Here is a 23122-nt window from a genome sequence, read left to right on the forward strand (position 1 = left end):
GCACTGGACCACCACCTCGACTGGATCCCCGTGGAGAAAACCATCTGGTTTTAATCATGGAGTTAGACTCTTTCACCAACCATCTGAACAACTGGAAGATAAGTCACCAAACACAACGAGAACCGACCGTCACACACGGCCGGGACGACCTTATTTATCTTACGCTATCAGCTAGTATCAAACTACAGAGAATAATACATTCATGACAAACTCTTGCGAGGGGATTTAATACGTATGAATCGCTCCTGGCCTGTAGACACACAGCCAGAGGTCAACCAGTCACAGTGATCTCTCTCTAGTTAGTTACACCAAATACATGTCCGTTATCTAAGTGTACCTTTATATAGTTATCAGTGGGTGTAGCCGTGGTGGATGAGCCTCTAACTCACCTCTCTGGTCGTCCTGAAGCTCCGCCTCGGGCTCTCAGGTGGATCCATCAAGCAGAATGAAAGAAGACGAAAGAAAAGGCGATGGACGCGCTGGTTTGATTTAGACTGAGATACAATCTATATGTATTTCAACAAAAGTACTTTGAAGGAAAACTGAAAAGATAGGAGAATAGAGGCTCAACTGAAAGTGGAGAACATCATTGATTCAACTACCCTACGTATTGCTACGACTCTTCACCTCACACGCCTAAACACATCGGACTAAACTCGTGACTTTTGGTCTTTTATCTGACCTCTTGACCCCTCACAGGGTGCTGAGGGAAATGATCTTTCTCAAAGCCCCCAACTTTTCTGCTCTTTTTCACTTTTTCACACCTCAGTTTCACAGCCTCGTGTTCGCTCATCTTTACAATCTCAAAACCCACATGGTTGTACAGAAACTAAATGAACATTTAACATCACTTTCATACACATGTATTTGAATAAACACAAGATTTTTAACCTTTCAGGCTCCACATTAAAACTTGACAAGCGTTGATTATATGTCAAGAGTACTTTCTCAGTATCCTGTACTCTCATGCAAACCACATTATATTCCACCCTGAGCATCACCACATTATATAATAACGAAACAACAGCAGAGCACTTTCATATATTTACTGCGTTTTGTAGATATCATTTGCGTACTTTTTACTCAAGAGTTTTAATGGTGGTACTTTTACTTCACACAACAACAGACGGAGAACTCTCCAGAAGGACTCTGCAGCGATGATGATGAAGACTGTAAAACAGGAACTCTGTGAGCTTCATCCTGCAGACGACCAGCCGAGAGACTCTTCATGGACAAACGCTGGACGAGTCAGAAATACCTCAAAGCAGAAGAATGAAATATGAAACGCTGAGAATTAATACGGTGAGCAGCGTAAAAAGAGGTCAGAGGTCAGAAAAACTCAACGACGTCGTTTCCTTCTAAATCCTCCAAAAGGTTGGAGCGGTTTCCCCGCAGGCTGAACCACGAGTGAAAGGTTTGAGCGCGTCGCCACCTGGTGGAAGAACTGGAGAACAACAACCTGCCGACTGAGGAGAAACGACTGCGGGTCGAGTTTGAGACCAAAACCAGAGGGAAAGGTTTCATATAAAACTCTTCAATAGTTGGAATGAAGAAAGGCACAGTTAGTGATTCTAACAGAAAAGCCAACTTGTCTTTTCTAAATGTTTTCATGGTCGTTACTCTGTGGAAACACAACCTTCCTGTTCTTTGCTCCTGATTCATTAACGCAGCGACCAGAGGAAACAAACCATCGTATAGAGACCTTCAAGCACACCGTGACTCCAGTGAAGAAGAAGATCATTACAAAGTTAGGAGTGATGTTGTAATGCAGATGGAGGTGATATCCATGAGCTGATGTATCAATGCAGCATAATGCATGAAACTGATGTCTGGGAGGTGGATCCTCCATCAAGGTCCAAGTCCTGGTTCTTCCTGGAGGACTTCACACCGTGCAGCTGCTCCTCTCTCACCTGTTGGTCGTCCTCAGGCAGCTTTTCTTCCACATTCACTTCATCTGATGAGAGAAGAAGTGAAAGAGAAAGAAAGAGAATCCTGAATTCTTAACTCTCCTCCTGACGTGATCTTAACAGCTCAACACAAATGTTCTCTGTCCATGAGGACGCGCTCCTCGTGAGACCAGACTGGACCGGACCAGAGTTTGATGAATGGGGACATTGTGTACAGTACTCACATGTTGAGGGTTTGGCAGCTGTGATGACGTTGTTGTAGCCGGTCCTGTAGAGATGAACACAGCACCAAGAGGGATGGAACAGGTTTAAAATAACAGAAGTAATGCTTTGCATCACGTCCTCACCGCAAACACAACAGCTGACTGCAGTCAGGTTCTGTGTCATCAGTCCAGATCCAAAACACAAGGAACCACAACAAACTACCCATTTCACTCTACTGTGAAGTCCCATGCTAAGCTAGGCTAACCATGGGCAGCGCTACAGTTCCAACACTGCAGAAACCCAGGGCTGGATTACCAGTAGAAATACCTTGAATCCCAGTACAGGAGCCTCTGTTCATTGGCTGTGAGGGTTCTGATGTGTTGTTGCTATAGCAACTGGTGCTGGTGGGTTAGGGAAGTAAAGGGACCCCCAAGGGAGAAACCCATTGACCTCTATGGGTTTAGTTCAATACTGCTGGAACCAGCATGGACCGACTCCAACATTCTACTGACCTCAGAGTCTCCAGTCTGTAGTGAGGACTCTCCACCAGATCAGACAGCAGCTTCACTCCTGAAGCCTGCAGGTCATTTCCTCTCAGGTCCAGTTCTCTCAGACTGGAGGGGTTTGACTTCAGAGCTGATATCAGAGAAGAACAGCTGATCTCTGACAAGCTGCAGTACTCCAACCTGAATAAAGAATAAAAGATGAAGATCATAATCGTTCATAACCATCAGATGTGTTGAGGTTTAAATGTGTAGCTCAACATGACGATGTCCTCATCAAGGAGCTTTTCTCTTTGTCATTGTGTTCTTGTGGATCATCATCATGTCAGCCTTCTACAGACATCATCACATGTCAGCACAACATTCATAACCTGTTGATGTCCACACAGATGAAGACCATGCTGCTGCTCTCAGGTCTGCAGCTGCAGGATCACAACCTTATTGATCCTTTAAACAGCTGCTGCTGGAATATGACGTCATCTCTATGTGTTCTTACAGATTAATATCAACAATCAGACAATATTTGTGAAAACACATTTAAATGAACAGAAACCAAAGAAATATTTACTTCATCAAGTAAACGTTATAAATATGAAACAAATATTAGTTCAGAGGATCTTCTGTTTACAGATTTGACCATTTACCAAAAATCACAAACAATAGACAGATTATGTTCATAAATTATTTTAACAGTTATTTGCTTCAAAGTTAATAAATGTTTGGTTCTTTACGTGAGATTAAATTACCTTGTATTAAATGAACATTGAGTCACTCAAATATAATATATATAATATTCATCATGTGTAACATGTATAATATTCATGAAGTATAATATATATAATATAAATCAAGTATAATATATAATATTCATGAAGTATGATATATAATATTTATTAAGTATAAAATATATAATATTCATGAAGTATAATATATATAATATTTATTAAGTATAATATATATATAATATTCATCAAGTATAATATATATAATATTTATTAAGTATAATATATATATAATATTCATCAAGTATAATATATATATATAATAGTCAACAAGTATAATATATAGTAGTCATCAAGTAAAATATATAATAGTCATCAAGTATAATATATATAATATTCATCAATAGTCTAGAGAAGGCTTAGCTGGCCTTGACGGCGACCACTGATATTGATCCAGGTTCTTCAGAGCAGATCATAATGCTCTGAAGAAAGTATCAAAATGATTATGTTCTTAAATTACTTAAACAGTTATTTGCTTAAAAGTTAATAAATGTTTGGTTCTTTACGTGAGATTAAATTAATATTGAGCCACTCAAGTATAATATATACATAATATTCATGAAGTATAATATATATATATATATATATATATATATATATATATATATATATATATATATATATATATATATATATATATATACTATTTATTAAGTATAATATACATAATATTCATCAATAGTCTTTTTGTGTCTCTATGAGTGACCTTGTGTAGGTGAAGGTCAGGGGGCCCCTGATACTTTTGGCCCCTGACACTTTTGGCCCCTGACACTTTTGGCCCCTGACACTCGGGGCCCCTGACACTCGGGGCCCCTGACACTTGGGGCCCCTGACACTTGGGGCCCCTGACACTTTGGGCCCCTGACACTTTGGGCCCCTGACACTTTGGGCCCCTGACACTTTGGGCCCCTGACACGTTGTACATTTCATGACTGTAGAGGACGACATGCAGACAACGAGGCAGCTGATGTGAAGTGGAACATATTACCAGAACATGTACCACTTGATGATCAATACGTAGATAATCAATACAGTTATTGATTAAACATGAAGGTGCTACACTGGCAGCAGACAGTGAACCCACCTCAGAGTCTCCAGTCTACAGTGAGGACTCTCCAGAAAACCACTCAGCAGCTTCACTCCTGAATCCTGCAGCTTGTTTCTACTCAGGTCCAGTTCTCTCAGACTGGAGGGGTTTGACTTCAGAGCTGATATCAGAGAAGAACAGCTGATCTCTGTCATCTCACAGCCATTCAGCCTACAAGCACACAAAACAACACACAGAGTTTATTATAAAATACACAATGAATCATTATTTTCATCATAAACTTGAGTGTCTTTCTTTTTGTTTCTTCTTCTTTTGTAAACAGACATTTAGTTAAAATCATGTCCCTGTAAACACATTAAAATCCTGATTCCAGTGAAATGAGTTCTTCCAGTGCAGTAGAAGCTCTAACAAACTTGTTGGACAACCTGTGATTTTGATGTGAATCTCTTATCAACGTGGAGCCCTGGCCTGTCACTGTCAGCTTTAACACAAATAGTCCTTATATGGTGTCAGAGTGAAGGAACCTAAACTCCGGACGCAGTAACGAGCTGTGAGGCCCTGCGGTGAGCCTCAGCCTGACAACAGTAAAGCAGAAGTGGAGTATGGGCTCCTATAGTCCTACCGGTCGACAGGGTGAAAGTACAGACCGCAGGAAGCAGGCCGTTCAGATGTGTAGAACAGATTAGATCTCTTAGTGGATCAGGTGGCTGAGAAGCTGACCTGCAGGATCCTCTCAAGGGTCAGGGGTCATCAATTAGACTTTTCGGTTGGGGGTTCTACGGTTTGTTCTGTGTGGTTTGGTTCTCTTTACAGGTTGAAGATGATATGTGTGTGTTTTATTTTTTTAATATAATCTAGTGATGCTCAGGGTGGACGAGAACGTGTCTGCTGGAGACCGTGATCCACCTTGCAGAAGAGTACAGGATAGTGGGAAGAGACTCTTGACATATAACCAATGCTTGGCAAGTGTTAATATGTGACTTGAAAAGGTTAAAACTATGGTGGTTCTTCAAATAACCTTTGTAGTAAAGTGATGATAACATGTTCATGTTGACCCTGTACATGTGTGAGGACTGAGAGGATGAGCAGAAACGAGGCTGATGAGACTGCGGTGTAAAGAAGGAGAAGCAACACAGGAAAGAGCGGAGGTTCAAGAAGGCCCAGTGCTTCAGCCCCTCAGAAATGAGGGGGGTCCGAGTTGAAATTTGGAACATAATAATAAGTTTTAGGTCAGTTGCGTTTGGGCGAGTTAGGTGAATAGACGCAGCGATGCTTTGGTGAAGTTGAATCAATTAGTTTTCTCTGCACTTTCAGTAGAGCCTCCGTCCTCCTATCTTCTCCGTTTTCTTTGAAGTCCTGTCGAGGTTGCATTTGTAACTTGTACATCCTTTTTCTATCTTTGGTGAAATAAATATTGATTGATATCCAAGTTTAAATCAAGTCAGCGCGTCCGTAGCTCCTTTTCCGTCTTCTTCAATTCTTGGCATCGAGCCACCAGAGCCAGAGGCGGAGCTTCTCGTCTACCCGCCCCGGCAGCCCCCGAGGTAAGTTAGAGGTTAATCCATCACGCCTACACAAACTGATGAATATACAGGATACACTGACATGACAGACACATATTTGGTGTAACTATTATAGAGAGAGAGATCACTGGGCCTGGATGACCTCTGGTTCCTACGCCGGGCACCGCAGGCTGGGAGAGGGATTTATAAGTATGTATAATATTTATTAAGTATAATAGATATAATATTTATTAAGTATAATATATATATAACATTCATTAAGTATCAATAGTCGTTTTGTGTCTCTATGAGTGACCTTGTGTAGTTGAAGGTCAGTGGGCCCCTGATACTTTTGGCCCCTGACACTTTTGGCCCCTGACACTTTTGGCCCCTGACACTTTTGGCCCCTGACACTTTGGGCCCCTGACACGTTGTACATTTCATGACTGTAGAGGACGACATGCAGACAACGAGGCAGCTGATGTGAAGTGGAACATATTACCAGAACATGTACCACTTGATGATCAATACGTAGATAATCAATACAGTTATTGATTAAACATGAAGGTGCTACACTGGCAGCAGACAGTGAACCCACCTCAGAGTCTCCAGTCTACAGTGAGGACTCTCCAGAAAACCACTCAGCAGCTTCACTCCTGAATCCTGCAGCTTGTTGTCACTCAGATCCAGTTCTCTCAGACTGGAGGGGTTTGACTTCAGAGCTGATATCAGAGAAGAACAGCTGATCTCTGACAAGCTGCAGCTCTTCAACCTGAAAAAAGAATAAAGATGAAGATCAGAATCATTCATAACCATCAGATGTGTTGAGGTTTAAATGTGTAGCTCAACATGACGATGTCCTCATCAAGGAGCTTTTCTCTTTGTCATTGTGTTCTTGTAGATCATCATCATGTCAGCCTTCTACAGACATCATCACATGTCAGCACAACATTCATAACCTGTTGATGTCCACACAGATGAAGACCATGCTGCTGCTCTCAGGTCTGCAGCTGCAGGATCACAACCTTATTGATCCTTTAAACAGCTGCTGCTGGAATATGACGTCATCTCTATGTGTTCTTACAGATTAATATCAACAATCAGACAATATTTGTGAAAACACATTTAAATGAACAGAAACCAAAGAAATATTTACTTCATCAAGTAAACGTTATAAATATGAAACAAATATTAGTTCAGAGGATCTTCTGTTTACAGATTTGAGCATTTACCAAAAATCATAAACAATAATTTACATGATCAACTAACTGAGGACATTTTCTACAATTTCTTAAAGAAACAAGTCTTTGTGACTACAGACTACATTTAGTTCAAGAAACATGAAACATGAACAAAACAAATATTCAACAAACTCATCACAGTGAATGTTCACATGAACCTGGAGCACAACAGGTTGCTAAGAGATGTGAACTGATGATGCTTTCTATCACTTTTAGACATCTGATACTAAATGTATTGATCAGTATTGATCCAGGTTCTTCAGAGCAGATCAGAACATATTCAAAGTTATTTAAAAATACAAAATGCTCTGGAAGAAAGTATGAAAATGATTATGTTCTTAAATTACTTTAACAGTTATTTGCTTCAAAGTTAATAAATGTTTGGTTCTTTACTCCTCCTATGAATCGCCACCTTAACGTGGTGGAGGAGTTTGAGTGGCTCAGTGATCCTGGGAGCTATGTTGTCCGGGGCGTCAGCCCCTGGTAGGGTCTTCCAAGGCAAACAGGTCTCGGGGGAGAGCCCAGACTAAGAGCGGTTCAAAAAAACCCTGATGAATAGCAGCCCACGGTCTATAGCTACCTCGCCCGGACAAGGGAAACCGGGGCACCCTCCCGGAGCCAGACTCAGGAGGGGAGCTCGTCGGCGAGCGTCTGGTGGCCGGGCTTTTGCCCATGGGGCCCGGTCGGGCTCAGCCCGAAGAAACAACATGGAGCAGCAGTCACCCCGTGGACCCACCACCCGCGGGGAGAATTATCGGGGTCGGGTGCTATGCAGACCGGGCGGCGGGCCAGGCAGGAGACCTGGGCGAGCCGATCGCCGGCAGCATAGACTAGCTCTAGGGACGTGGAACGTCACCTCGCTAGCGGGGAAAGAGCCGGAGCTGGTGGAGGAGGTGGAGCGGTACCAGCTAGATATAGTTGGGCTCGCCTCCACGCACAGCGTGGGCTCTGGAACCAAGCTCCTGGAGAAGGGTTGAACTTTGTCCTTTTCTGGAGTTGCCCAGGGTGAGAGGCGCCGGGCGGGAGTGGGGATAATCACGAGCCCCCGGCTGAGCGCCGCTATGTTGGAGTTTTCCCCGGAGAACGAGAGGGTCGCCTCCCTGCGCCTACGGGTTGCAGGGAGTAAAGCTCTGACTGTTGTTTGTGCTTATGCACCGAACAGCAGTTCGGAGTATCTGGCCTTCTTGGAGTAGGTGGGAGGGGTCCTGGAAAGGGCGCCGCCTGCCGACTCCATAGTTCTCCTGGGAGACTTCAACGCTCACGTGGGCAATGACAGAGAAACCTGGCGGGGCGTGATTGGGAGGAATGGCTTGCCCGATCTGAACCCGAATGGTGTTTTGTTGTTGGACTTCTGTGCTAGCCACAGTTTGTCCATAATAAACACCATGTTCGAGCATAAGGTGGCTCATAAGTGTACCTGGTACCAGAACACCTTAGGCCGGAGATCAATGATCGACTTTGTAGTCGTATCATCTGATCTGCGGCCGTATGTCTTGGACACTCGGGTGAAGAGAGGAGCAGAGCTGTCAACTGATCACCACCTGGTGGTGAGTTGGATCAGATGGCGGGGGAGTCGGCTAGAAAGACCTGGCAAGCCCAAACGTGTAGTGAAGGTGAACTGGGAACGTCTGGCGGAGGATCCTGTCCGGGAGGTCTTCAACTCCCACCTCCGGAAAAACTTCTCACAAATCCCGAGGGAGGCTGGGGACATGGAACCCGAGTGGACCATGTTCAAAGCCTCTATTGTGGACGCAGCTGCTCAGAGCTGTGGCCGGAAGGTCATCGGTGCTTGTCGTGGCGGCAACCCGAGAACCCGGTGGTGGACACCGGGGGTGAGGGAAGCCGTCAAACTGAAGAAGGAGGCCTTTCGGGCCTGGCTGGCCCAGGGGTCTCCTGAAGCAGCTGACGGGTACCGGCAGGCCAGAAGGGCTGCAGCTGCAATGGTCGCGGATGCTAAAACTCGGGCATGGGAGGAGTTCGGGGAGGCCATGGAGAAGGACTTTCGGTTGGCCTCAAGGAAGTTCTGGCAAACCATCCGACGGCTCAGGAAGGGAAAGCAGGGCCTACCCCAGGCTGTTCTCAGCAGGGGGGGGGAACTGCTGACCCGGACTGGGGACATCGTCGGGCGGTGGAAAGAGCACTTTGAGGAACTCCTAAACCCGGCTAACATGTCCCCCGGAGAGGGGGCAGCGCCGGAAGTCTTTGGGGTGGTTTCTCCCATATCCCTGGCAGAGGTCGCTAAGGTAGTCAAAAAGCTCCTTGGTGGCAAGGCGCCAGGGGTGGATGAGATCCGCCCTGAGATGCTGAAAGCGCTGGACATTGTTGGGCTGTCTTGGATGACACGCCTTTTCAGTGTCGCATGGGGGTCGGGAACAGTGCCCATGGACTGGCAGACCGGGATGGTGGTTCCCATCTTCAAGAAGGGGGACCGGAGAGTGTGCTCAAACTATCGTGGCATCACACTGCTCAGCCTCCCGGAAAAAGCTTATGCCAGGGTGCTGGAAAGGAGGCTCCGACCGCCTGTCGAACCTCAGATTCAAGACGAGCAGTGCGGATTCCGTCCCGGTCGTGGAACAGTGGACCAGCTCTTTACCCTTGCAAGACTACTGGAGGGGTCCTGGGAGTTTGCCCAACCAGTCTACATGTGCTTTGTGGACTTGGAGAAGGCTTTCGACCGGGTCTTTCTGGGGTTTTTGTGGGGGGTGCTGCGGGAGTATGGGGTGCCGGACCCGTTGGCACGGGCTATCCGGTCTCTGTACGCCTGCAGTAGGAGCTGTGTTCGTATCCTCGGTAATAAGTCAGACACGTTCCCGGTGGGTGTTGGCCTCCGCCAGGGCTGCCCTTCATCACCGGTCCTGTTCGTGACTTTCATGGACAGGATATCTAGGCGCAGCCAGGGGGCGGAGAGGATCCGGTTCGGGAGTCTCGGGATCGCCTCTCTGCTGTTCGCGGATGATGTGGTCCTGTTTGCCTCCTCGGACCGTGACCTCCAGCATTCACTGGGGCGTTTTGCAGCCGAGTGTGAAGCAGCAGGGATGAGAGTTAGCGCCTCCAAATCTGAGGCCATGGTGCTCTGCCGGAAACCGGTGGATTGCTCCCTCCAGGTGGGGACAAACTGCCTACCCCAAGCGAAGGAGTTCAAGTATCTCGGGGTCTTGTTCACGAGTGAGGGTAAGGTGGAGCGGGAGATCGACAGACGGATCGGTGCGGCTGCAGCAATAAAACAGGCGCTGTACCGGTCCGTCTTGGTGAAGAGGGAGCTGAGCCGGAAGGCGAAGCTCTCCATTTACTGGTCGGTCTATGTTCCAACCCTCACCTATGGTCACAAACTCTGGGTCGTGACCAAAAGAACGAGATCTCGAATACAAGCGGCCGAAATGAGCTTCCTCCGCAGGGTGGCCGGGCTCAGCCTTAGAGATAGGGTAAGGAGCTCGGACATCAGGAGGGAGCTTGGAGTCGAGTCGCTGCTCCTTCGTGTCGAAAGGAGTCAGCTGAGGTGGTTCGGGCATCTAGTCAGGATGCCTCCTGGACGCCTCCCATTAGAGGTTTTCCAGGCACGTCCAACTGGTAGGAGACCCCGGGGAAGACCGAGGACACGCTGTGGGGGGTTATATCTCCCGGCTGGCCTTGGAACGCCTCGGGAACCCCCAGAATGAGCTGGAAAGTGTTGCGGGTGAGAGGGAAGCCTGGGTCGGCCTGCTGAACCTGCTGCCACCGAGACCCGACCCCGGATAAGCGGCTGATAATGGATGGATGGATGGATGGTTCTTTACGTGAGATTAAATTACCTTTTATTAAATTAATATTGAGTCACTCAAGAATAATATATATATAATATTCATCAAGTATAATATATATATAATATTCATCAAGTATAAGGCCCGTGATACTTTGGGCCTGTTGAGTGATCGAGGAAGAATATGAAAGTAAAAAAGTCTAACTATTATAAACCTATAATCATTTTCTTTTTCTGTATAACTATTGAACATATATACTGTTTAGTTTTTATTTCAATTATAGTTTGTGATTAGACCACATAAAATGCATAGGATGCTATGAGTTGCTATGTTTTATAATCTTTTCTATATTATAGTATTGTAAAAAGCTCTCCTGTGTAATAGGATCCAGCAGCCAGTGTTACCATATTAGGCAACAAACTCTCAGTGGTTGAATTTAGAGACAGGATCCAGGATTGACCCTTGAAGAAAAGGAGGAGGGGTTAAGTGTGTCTGTGAGGTACAAGAGCTGATGCACATGAGAGAGGGAACAAAAAGGATTTTCACCAGAACTTAGTCTGAAAAAGAATGTCATCAGATCTCGGTCTGAATAGGGATTGCACCAGATTCTGAGAAAACTGGACTTAACATGTATCTTTACTAGAAAAGGAGAGAAGTCAGATTGGACCTGTCGCAGCCCTTAGGGGTTGGGACAGGTCTCCAGCTTTAGAGTCTGAAGAAACTTCTGCTATCAGGAGAAGGTGCAGGAGGAGAGAAGAGAGAAGAGGTGTTTATTCACCAGCTCTAAACTTAACCCTTTCTCTTAGTTACTTGTGACTTTTAAACTGTTTGATTGAATTTCATTTTTTGTATGTAAGATGAACTTTGAATAAAACTCGGCCTTACCATTCGTAAGGGACTGAAACCAAACCAAAGGTTCTGGTTCTTTAAAACAATTTAAACCCTCTTTCCCTGTCCATCCACGTGAGACACAGAAGTGACGACTGAATCTACCAAAGAGACTTAAGGTAAGTATCTTTGGGTGAAGACTTTTGCAGTGTTTGTCATAATGATGAGATGGTGTCAAAATAGGTAGAGAGAAGGTATAGACGATATACGTACTACTTGATAAGGGTTGAGAGGAGTTACAGCCTACCGCAGGGGACTAGAGCGCAAGCTGTAAAACACCCTCGACAAAACCTATAACTTATTTTGAAAATAACACAAAAACCGAACGATTTAGCACGGGGTGAGATAAAAGACCGAATGCGTTATGCCAAGATCGGATGAGGATTGTTATTTCCTCCGGGATCACGAGGATAACAGCCGACGGAGTGCCACCGAGTTAGGTGAGGTCTTGCCTTTCCTAACCAACCCCACCTCCTCTTCCCCTGGCAAGACCACCGTTCACGCTACAGGCCCCTGACACTTTTGGCCCCTGACACTTTTGGCCCCTGACACTTTGGGCCCCTGACACTTTGGGCCCCTGACACGTTGTACATTTCATGACTGTAGAGGACGACATGCAGACAACGAGGCAGCTGATGTGAAGTGGAACATATTACCAGAACATGTACCACTTGATGATCAATACGTAGATAATCAATACAGTTATTGATTAAACATGAAGGTGCTACACTAGCAGCAGACAGTGAACCCACCTCAGAGTCTCCAGTCTACAGTGAGGACTCTCCAGAAAACCACTCAGCAGCTTCACTCCTGAATCCTGCAGCTTGTTGTGACTCAGATCCAGTTCTCTCAGACTGGAGGGGTTTGACTTCAGAGCTGATATCAGAGAAGAACAGCTGATCGCTGTCATCTCACAGTCTACCAGCCTGCAAACACACAAAACAACACACAGAGTTTATTATAAAATACACAATGAATCATTATTTTCATCATAAACATGAGTGACTTTCATTTTGGTTTCTTCTTCTTTTGTAAGCAGACATTTAGTTAAAATCATGTCCCTGTAAACACATTAAAATCCTGATTCCAGTGAAATGAGTTCTTCCAGTGCAGTAGAAGCTCTAACAAACTAAAAACAGGATTTATAGCGTCCTGGTTCCCTGAAAGCAGGAGGGCCAAAGGATGTTCATGTTGGTTGGACAAGACCTCTAACACTTTGATCCCCAGCAGGATTGTGGCCAGTTCAGCATTCAGTTCACAGCATTATGTCCAAAAGCAAATCAAGAGACACCAGTAGACATTGTTCTCCCACAGCAACATGTTGGGAACACCAGCATGAACTGGTATGCAGTAGATGACTTCAGAGCACTTCAGACTTCAGGGCTGAGAGAAGAACAGCTGACCTCTGTCAAGCTGCAGGAACTCAATCTGCACCAAGAAGAAATATGAAGAGAAACAATCTGTTCATAATCCATCAGATGGGTCCATGTTTTAAATGTGGAACTCCACTTCACAAGGTTTCCTGCAGCTGGTAGCAGACGTGTAGAAGCAGCTCACGGAGGACCATTCATGACTTGTTTAATATGATATTAACATTTAGGACAAACTCATCACAGTGAATGTTCACATGAACCTGGAGCACAACAGGTTGATAAGAGATGTGAACTGATGATGCTTTCTATCACTTTTAGACATCTGATACTAAATGTATTGATCAGTATTGATCCAGGTTCTTCAGAGCAGATCAGAACATATTAAAAGTTGTTTTAAAATACAAAATGCTCTGGAAGAAAGTATCAACATTATTATGTTCTTAAATTACTTTAACAGTTATTTGCTTCAAAGTTAATAAATGTTTGGTTCTTTACGTGAAATTAAATTAATATTGAGCCACTCAAGTATAATATATATAATATTCATCAAGTATAATATATATATATATACATTATTCATCAATAGTCTTTTTGTGTCTCTTTGAGTGACCTTGTGGAGGTGAAGGACAGGGGGCCCCTGATACTTTTGGCCCCTGACACTTTTGGCCCCTGACACTTTGGGCCCCTAATACTTTGTACATTTCATGACTGTAGAGGACGACATGCAGACAACGAGGCAGCTGATGTGAAGTGGAACATATTACCAGAACATGTACCACTTGATGATCAATACGTAGATAATCAATACAGTTATTGATTAAACATGAAGGTGCTACACTAGCAGCAGACAGTGAACCCACCTCAGAGTCTCCAGTCTACAGTGAGGACTCTCCAGAAAACCACTCAGCAGCTTCACTCCTGAATCCTGCAGCTTGTTGATACTCAGATCCAGTTCTCTCAGACTGGAGGGGTTTGACTTCAGAGCTGATATCAGAGAAGAACAGCTGATCGCTGACAAGCTGCAGCCCTTCAACCTGAATAAAGAATAAAGATGAAGATCAGAATCATTCATAACCATCAGATGTGTTGAGGTTTAAATGTGTAGCTCAACATGACGATGTCCTCATCAAGGAGCTTTTCTCTTTGTCATTGTGTTCTTGTGGATCATCATCATGTCAGCCTTCTACAGACATCATCACATGTCAGCACAACATTCATAACCTGTTGATGTCCACACAGATGAAGACCATGCTGCTGCTCTCAGGTCTGCAGCTACAGGATCAGATCAGATCAGACATGTAGGACTCATTGATTCCATGAGCTTCTTCTTTGTGTCTCTGGTAGCTTAGCAGCTTCATGTGTTTACCAGCAGAGGTCACATGTGCTCAGGTGTGTTTCAACAACAGCCACATGTCACCTGTCCATCACAAGAGTTATTACCTGTTAACCGTTTACCTGTTGATGTGTGTAAACCTACATTGTTGATTTCTCTCCTCAAAAGTTGTCATGAGTGAATTTAGTGATGAAATAGAACACAAAGACGTGTGTGGCCGTTGTTGTTGGGACCATAGACTGTGTCGTTCCAGCGCTTTGCATTGTGGGATACAGGAGAGATAGATACATACTGGAGATCTTTTCTGAATCAGCACAACATCCTGGTACTTCTGTCAGACGTAGATTTAGCTTTTGTTTGCTAGCACATGCTACATTTGGCTCCAACCAGTCCAAACTGTTAGAATAGGAGGTTTAAATACATCCAGTGTCAAACACAGACTGACTTGATGCATGTGAAGCCTCACATTGGTTCAGACCCACTTCACAAGTGTGTCCTCCACAGAACTAGACTGTGGATTTAGTCCTGGAACATCAGACAGTCTGGACCGATGACAGACACCAAGAACTCTTGAAGGGACATTTGGACTCGTGAGTATTGTGTTGAGAAAGATCATTGTTTTCAGGGACATCCTGAAACCTTCCAGTCAGTGAACTGACCTCAGAACCTCCAGTCTACAGTGAGGACTCTCCAGTCCAGCAGACAGCAGCTTCACTCCTGAATCCTCCAGGTTGTTGTGACTCAGGTCCAGTTCTCTCAGACTGGAGGGGTTAGACTTCAGAGCTGAGGCCACAACTTCACAGTGAGTCTCTGAGAGTCCACAACTTGAAAGTCTGTAATGACACAAATATTACAAATTGTTATGGTGAAACATGTAATATGTACTTCCTGCTTCCTGTGCTGATGAACATTATCTCTTCACATCAGTGGTTCAGCTACTCTCCGCTCACTTTGTTTCACATGAAACAAGAACTCATCTCTCTCTGGTCTGCAGACTTTAATCTGAGTGTTTCTTGAATGTGCAGATGAAGGGAGACAGAGTGTCGTTACATTGAGGCTTCCATGATGTCAGTCTGTCAGTGGGATCTGATCCCAGGTCTGTCTCCATTAAGGTAGCATGAGGCCTTCTTCATGACAAAACATGTCCACTATAGCTACCTGCTGCTGTCAGGTTCACCTCCATCACCGGAACATTCAGGGAAACAAACTGATGGATCATATTTCACCTGTACATGTTAAATATTCATATATTTAGATATTTTATTGATATTATGTCGTTAACGTTCTTTACTGATCATCGAAAGAACACAATTAACAAACCAACGAGGCCGCAATATTTTTTACCTAATTACTGTCAACATGATGTCATCAAAATATGTAATCAGGATATCAGCATTAAAAACATAACATGTTGTTTATGAAATCTTTAATAAAGTCTGAATTCCATTCTAACTCATAACTTTACTGCCTTCATTAAATCATTGCTCCAGTTGAACAGTGATGGTTTTGTCAAAGCAGGAGATGTGTTCTTCTGGGTAATAATATAATAATTATATTATAATTATAACATAATTATATTATAATTATAACATAATTAATAATATTAATATTAACGCCTGTTCAAGGTGGAGCTTTTAATTCTAACATGATGCTGGATAGTAAATTCATATTACTGTTTCATATTGTAATCCTTAGATATTTTGTAAATCAAATGTAAACCTTCAACATATCCAGTAACATTTCTCTGCAGGTAAATGTAGTACTGCAAGTTTTCCTCTGAAGTAGAAATGCATTACATTTCATCTGACCCTACAGGGTCTGGATCTTGGGAGACATACAAGGACTTCATGTGAACCATAATAAGAATACTTCATATTACTCAGCTGGGTAAAGCTGTATTCTACTAAAGTGGAAATCTGAACTCCTTCATGGAGGCAACGGCTCAAAGAACCAACATCCTGCAGCTCACCTGAAAACATGTGGAATACTTTGAGGAGGAAACCAGCAGCGTATGAAACATGTGGGCCTCTTTTGTGGCCTCAGTACTCCATCACTACAGCCCACTGGCTATGAAGTAGTATGAACACTGTCCTCCTGAGCTCTTCTTGTCTCCTCCATGTTGTCTTCTTCACTCTAGTAACAGACTTCAGGACCTCACATCTCACTTCATTGTGTTCTATTGTTCTGTGCGTTTAGTTTAGTGGAGAACAGTTACATTAAAATCATTTTCATGTAAATGTATTTCAACAATCTAAAAAGGTAGAACCCTGAACTCAAGTTGGTTTGTTTTTGTTTTCTGGTCCTGTTTTTAAGAAGGGGGTGTGGCCTGATACAGAGCTCATTTAAACTCTTAAATAATCAGGTGTTACCTGTAAGTTTGATGATGTCAGACCCTTTGCAGAAGCTCCTCATGTAATAATAACTAAAGCACAGGAAGTGATGACAGTAAAACACTGATCTATGTTGTGATCAAAAGCTGCTGAGATAAAACCTCCAACACGACCTCTAAAGTCCTTCATGTGTTGTATCAGGTTCACATGTCGCCTCCATCACCCAAAGGAAGATGAATAGAGGAAGAATCACATCAACATCAAAGAGAACATCAGAAATAAATAGAATAACTTGACAGAAAAAACACAACCAACTGAAACATCAACATGTTTTCACTCGCAGCTTTTGAGACAACAAGAACATGTGAGACTAAATACAACTTACTTATAACTTTGTATCAAACAGCTGGAACACTATTTAAGAATATTATGAATGTCATAGTTTATATATTTGAAGAACTAAACTACTGATCTACACTGCTTCATAAAGGTAATCACATCTGGACTCACTGAGCCTTTCTGCAGTTCCTCACAGCTGGAATCAGTCTCCATCGTCCCTCCACTGATGTGTTGTAGTTCTTCAGGTTCAACTCATCCAGAACCTCCTCTGACATCTGCAGCATGTAGCACAGAGCTGAGCACTGGATCTCTGAGAGTTTATTCTCTGATCTGTTCTCTGACTTCATGAACTCCTGGATCTCCTGATGGACTGAGAGGTCCTTCATCTCCATCAGGCAGTGGAAGATGTTGATGCTTCTGTCAGGAGAGATGTCATCACTGTTCATCTCCTTCAGGTTGTTGATGGCTCTCTGGATGGTTTCTGGACTGTTGTCTGTCTGACCCAGCAGGCCTCCTAAGAGTCTCTGGTTGGACTCCAGAGAGAGGCCATGAAGGAAGCGGACAAACAGGTCCAGGTGGCCATTTCTACTTTTGAGGGATTTCTTCATGGCTCTCCTCAGGAAGTCCTTCAGAGATGAATCAGTGTCACCATGAAGACTGTTGTTGTCATCATCATCATCATCATCATAGTAGTAATCATCTTTGTCCTCACTATGCAGGTCTGAATCTGTGTCGTCTTTTCCCATGAAGTCCTCCAGTACCTTTGTCTTCCTGTGTGTGAAGCAATGGAACATGTAGACGGCAGCCAGAAACTCTTGAACACTCAGATGAACAAAGCAGTAGACGGTTTTCTGGAAGATCACACTCTCTCTTCTGAAGATCTCTGTACAGACTCCTGAGAACACAGAGGCCTCCGTGACATCAAGACCACACTGCTCCAGGTCTTCTTGGTAGAACATGATGCTTCCTTTCTCCAGATGTTCAAACGCCAGCCTCCCCAGCTTCAGAAGAACTTCCCCGTCAGCCTCCATCAGCTCCTGAGGACTCGTCCCATGTCCCTCATGGTACTTCTGCTTCTTCCTCTTGGTCTGGACCAGCAGGAAGTGTGAGTACATGTCGGTCAGGGTCTTGGGCAGCTCTCCTCTCTGGTCTGTGGTCCACATGTGGTCCAGAACTGTAGCAGTGATCCAGCAGAAGACTGGGATTAGACACATGATGTGGAGGCTCCTGGAGGTCTTGATGTGTGAGATGATGGTGCTGGACTGCTCTTCATCACTGAACCTCCTCCTGAAGTACTCGTCCTTCTGGGGGTCGGTGAAGCCTCGTACTTCTGTCAGCCTGTCAACACGAGTAGGAGGGATCTGATTGGCTGCTGCAGGTCTGGAAGTTATCCAGACGAGAGCCGAGGGAAGCAGGTTCCCCTGGATGAGGTTCGTCAGCAGCACGTTGACCGATGCCTTCTGTGTGACATCACACACGACCTCATTGTTGATGAATTCCAAAGCAAGTCTGCTTTCATCCAGACCATCAAAGATGAACAGAAGCTTCCAGACAGAGAGCTCCTCTGCTGAGACCTTCTGTAATGTTGGATGGAACACATGGAGCAGCTTGAGAAGACTGAACCGCTCATCTCTGATCAAGTTCAGTTCCCTGAACGAAAGCACAACCACCAGACCCACGTCCTGGTTTTCCAAACCCTCGGCCCAGTCCAGAGTGAACTTCTGCACCGAGAAGGTTTTTCCAACGCCAGCGACGCCGTTGGTCAGAACCACTCTGATGCGTCTCCGCTGGTCAGCTGAGGCTTTAAAGATGTCGTGGCACTTGATGGGAGTGTCATGGAGGGTCTTCTTCTTGGAGGCTGACTCAAGCTGCCTCACCTCATGTTGGGTATTAACCTCTTCACTCTGTCCCTCTGTGATGTAGAGCTCAGTGTAGATCCTGTTGAGGAGGGTTCCACTTCCTGTTTCACCACTTCCTTCAGTCACACGTTCACATCTCTTCTTCAGACTGATCTTGTGTTCATCTAAAACCTCCTGCAGACCACGATCTGCTGAACCAGAGAAACAAGAGAGAACACATGAAGAAGACATGATATTGATTTGACTAAAACAATCAGTAAAACTATCAAATCAGGTCAATATCTGAAGGTACAGACGAGGACTCGTGAGTGAAGTAACTTTCAGTTTGGTTCAGTTAGAAGCTACAAAGTAGTGGGATGTGAAGACAGAGAGCTTTCTCTCTGGTCAGCAGCACAGACACCTGTTGATCCAGTCAGTGGAGCTACAGACGTGGTTTTGGTTTGAGGGAGGAGACCGTCTCCGTCATGGTGCTGTTGACCTGCTACCAAACAGAGCCACAACAGCTCAGATGGGTTTTCCTGCTGTGAGGCTGCAGTGGAAATGTATTCATGGCCTGGATCAACGCTCACTGAGCCCAGCAAGAGACAAGTAAAGAACCAACAGCATTCTGATTGGTTCATGCAAAGACGGGGCGCTATCATGAAACCAAAACATAACCTTCATTTATGTATTGTGGGTTCATATTGTCTCTCAAAGAAGAACAGGGATGCAGAGCAGAACTGTCTGCTGGAGCAGATCTTAAATGTCTTCTGTGAGACTCAACAAGAGTTCCTGTATGAGAACAACACTTCCTGTTTCCAGACATGAAGACATCAGCAGAGACATGGAGGGTCTTACTCTGTACAGTGCTGCTCTCACTGGCTGCCTGCAGTCCAGCTCTGGTTCTGGTTCTGGTTCTGGACATCAGCTCCTCCTCAGGAACAAGACTCCTCTTCTCTCTGTGGAGACATTTCTTTATTACTAAAATGATTTGTTGGTTGTTGATGAAAACATCCAGATTTGGACCAAAGTGTGCAGAAGCTCAGAAGTTCAGAGATCAGTTAAAGTGTTGTTACTTTTCTGTTTGAATTCAGAGTTCAGTCTGAATGAAGACGTGAGATCTTGAGTTAGGTTTGAACTGATGTTAGAAGTGGTTTAAATACTGTGGTAGACCAGCAGCCTGAGGCCGCTTTGTCTCGTCCAATCAGAGTGGAAGCTGAGGGGCGTGTGTAACAGAGTTGATGATTCCATTGCCATCACTGCCCATGATTTACAATGTGTTGTCAGTTGGCCACAGAGACTAGCGTGCTGTGTGACATTAGCGCCCCTACTGGGCCCCTGCAGATTTGAGCGGTGCAACCCGTGGGTTCTGCCCAGTCTACAGCACGTTGTCTCCCTGCCACGAAACTACCGGAGCTGCCTGAATAAACGGCAATGCAATACCGAGTGTGCTTGACTGAAAACTACACAACGCAAGAAAGAGAGAGCGGTAATGAACTTTAGGTCTTCAGTCCTAAAGTCTTTCTTATTGGTCAGATCAGGCTCGTAGTGTGTGGAACATAGTTTATTCCACCAAAACTAAAATAAAACCATATGCAATGATGGACTATCAAAAACTGACCTGCTGAAAATAACAGGAGTGCAGTCTACAACCTGCGGTCAGAACAATAGTTGCTCCACATCCTGCTGCATGGAGTCTTAACGGGCAAAACACACAACAACGCACACACCAACAGGTCAAATGCCTCAAAGCACATCCTGCAACATGACCTATGACCTTCATTCTAATGTCTATTAAACATTTTAAATGTCTTATAGCAGGTAAAGGTGGAGTCTCAGGTTCAGGTCCAAGCGTGTCATTCCCTTTTCTGTCACTAGGGGTGGACTGGGTCGTTTAGAACAGTGATTTTCAACCACTGTGCCGTGAGAGATCGTCAGGTGTGCCGTGGGAAAATATCCAATTTCACTTAATCGGTCCAAAAAAAATAATATTTAGTTACCGCAAATAATGTGCCATTGATGATTGTCTGAGCCTGCAATGGGCTGGTCTAGTGATTACATACTCTTCCATGCCAGTAGGTGGCAGTAGGTAGCGCAATAATTACCTTGTTAATTTAAGATAGTAGAATTAGGTTGTGGTGAAGAACGGTGATGGAGAAAGATTTCAGAAAGCAAAATGCAGACTCTGAGCTGAGCCCTGGGCGTCTAACCCGGATGAAAAGCCCAGGACGAGTGGTGGTAAAGGAAACTGTGAGTTTGAGGCAGTACAGTGAAAGTTATCTTTAATTTGGATTCACTTTCACCGGGGATCCGACTGCACTGATCCCGGTGTGCTTGGTGTGTGTGGAAAAGTTAGCAAACAGCGCCATGGTGCAACAAGCTGAAGCGTCACCTGGAGAACAAACACCCGTCACTGAACAGCAAGAGAACAGGGACTATTCTGTTGGCCTGCACACACACTGAGACACGGGTAACTTTCATGAGCGTCTCACTGGTGGAGCAGCAGCCATGTCGGCGCATCAGAGGCTTCGTGAGCAGAGTGATTACACGTGGTGCATAAAACACTTGTTTTAACGTTACCAGCAGACATAGCTCCTGTGTTGAATGAGGTCGTTCACATGGTTAACTTCGTGGAGACAAGACCTCTGAAAAGCCTCATATTGGCATCTTTCTGTGAGTGAAGGGAGCGCAGCATGAAGCTGTTCGTGCACACAGAAGTCAGGTGGTTGTCGCGCGGCACAGTGCTGCCGTGTGTCTGAGCTGTGGAGGAACTACAAGTGTTCTTGACTGATGAGCTGCGATGATGCAAAGCTGCTCACAGTGATGAGTGCTGTGCAAGGCTGCAGACATGGAGGATATATTTCAGCCCCTGAATGAACTGAACACAGGGATGAAGGCCGACATGAAAACCTGCTCACAAGCACAGACACAATAAATCCTTCAAAAGCACCTCTTTTACATTTTTGAACCGAACGACACAGTTTTTTGACTAAAACTCCATGGTAACTCCCCAATGCTTCGTTTCATTGTGATTGTTCTTGCAGATTCAGATTCTTTAGGTCATTATCTTTACAAAGAGAGGTCTTACAACTCTGCAGGCCTTGAAGCATGGAGTTGGAAAAACTTGGGGGCGGCTCGACAAGGCATTTTTGGGGAATCTTGATAAAATTATGCTCAGATCATGCTGGATGTTCATAGTTATGAAAACAATGTTATAAAAGTGAGTTATTTGAAAATATACATTTATTTCACAACTAAATTTTTTAAAAAATGATATAAAATAACACAACTATTAGAACTCATAGGGGGTTCATACGACTACTTGAAGAAGGGGTAGAGGGAACCCCAGAAAGCAGTGGCCCCATGTATGGGGCTCTGGGGTTACTAGCTATTGGAAGTGCTCTTACTTTGAGTCTGAGGGTCCAGGTTCATTACTGAAGTATGGAGGTTCCTCTTTGGAGAAGTCACTCTTCATGGACAGACAGATGGATCCTGGAGACTCTGCTCTCTGTCTGGACTGAACTCTGCAAACAGCAAGAGGATTTTATTCAGAATTAATCTTTGATAACAACAAAGACATTAAAGTAGATCTGAACACATACACTACTGTTACTGCAGACATGTAGAAGGCTTTAAAGTGTGTATTAGTCTCTTAACCTTCCTCTTGTGTTCGGGTCGGCACCGACCCGTTTCAAATGCATAAAAGAACCACATTGATGTGTTTATTACATCAAGGCTTTTTGACTTTGTCAGGAACCTCATTTCAACTAAATAAAACACAAACATTTGTTTCCACTAAAATATGAAATGCTCTGGTTGAAATGATGACCTTTGTGTTGATAGGGTCGGTTTGACCCAGTTATAAAAATAAGATTTGCTTGATTGGTTGTTGTTTGTTTGATCTAATACATCTATATTTGTGTTATGACTTGTTCTGCTTTTCATTTTGTGTTTTTATTAAAGTTATATTCCTGAAAAAACGACTTTTTATTCTTTTTCTAGAAGTAAATATATATGGGTCGAAATTGACCCGTAACACCATAGATGTTACTATAGTTAATAATATTAAAATGAAAAAATGAATAAAACAAATGTAT

General features: G+C 44.2%; 1 protein-coding gene across 1 annotated transcript; it reads right to left on the bottom strand.

Moving 5' to 3' along the window:
- Window positions 1-364: 364 nt before the first annotated feature.
- Window positions 365-22457, bottom strand: LOC306750645 (NACHT, LRR and PYD domains-containing protein 12-like; the record flags this gene model as incomplete). Its single annotated transcript, XM_079234108.1, has 10 exons — window positions 365-1954; window positions 2132-2175; window positions 2624-2797; window positions 4481-4654; window positions 6545-6718; window positions 12565-12738; window positions 14046-14219; window positions 15178-15351; window positions 17359-19237; window positions 22433-22457. The coding sequence occupies 10 exons, from the start codon at window positions 22455-22457 to the stop codon at window positions 1800-1802; spliced, it is 3147 nt and encodes a 1048-aa protein (XP_079090234.1). The 3' UTR covers window positions 365-1799.
- Between the last annotated feature and the right edge of the window lie 665 nt (window positions 22458-23122).

This window comes from Taurulus bubalis (assembly GCF_910589615.1).
Source record: "Taurulus bubalis genome assembly, chromosome: 18".
Taxonomy (NCBI): Eukaryota; Metazoa; Chordata; class Actinopteri; order Perciformes; family Cottidae; genus Taurulus; species Taurulus bubalis.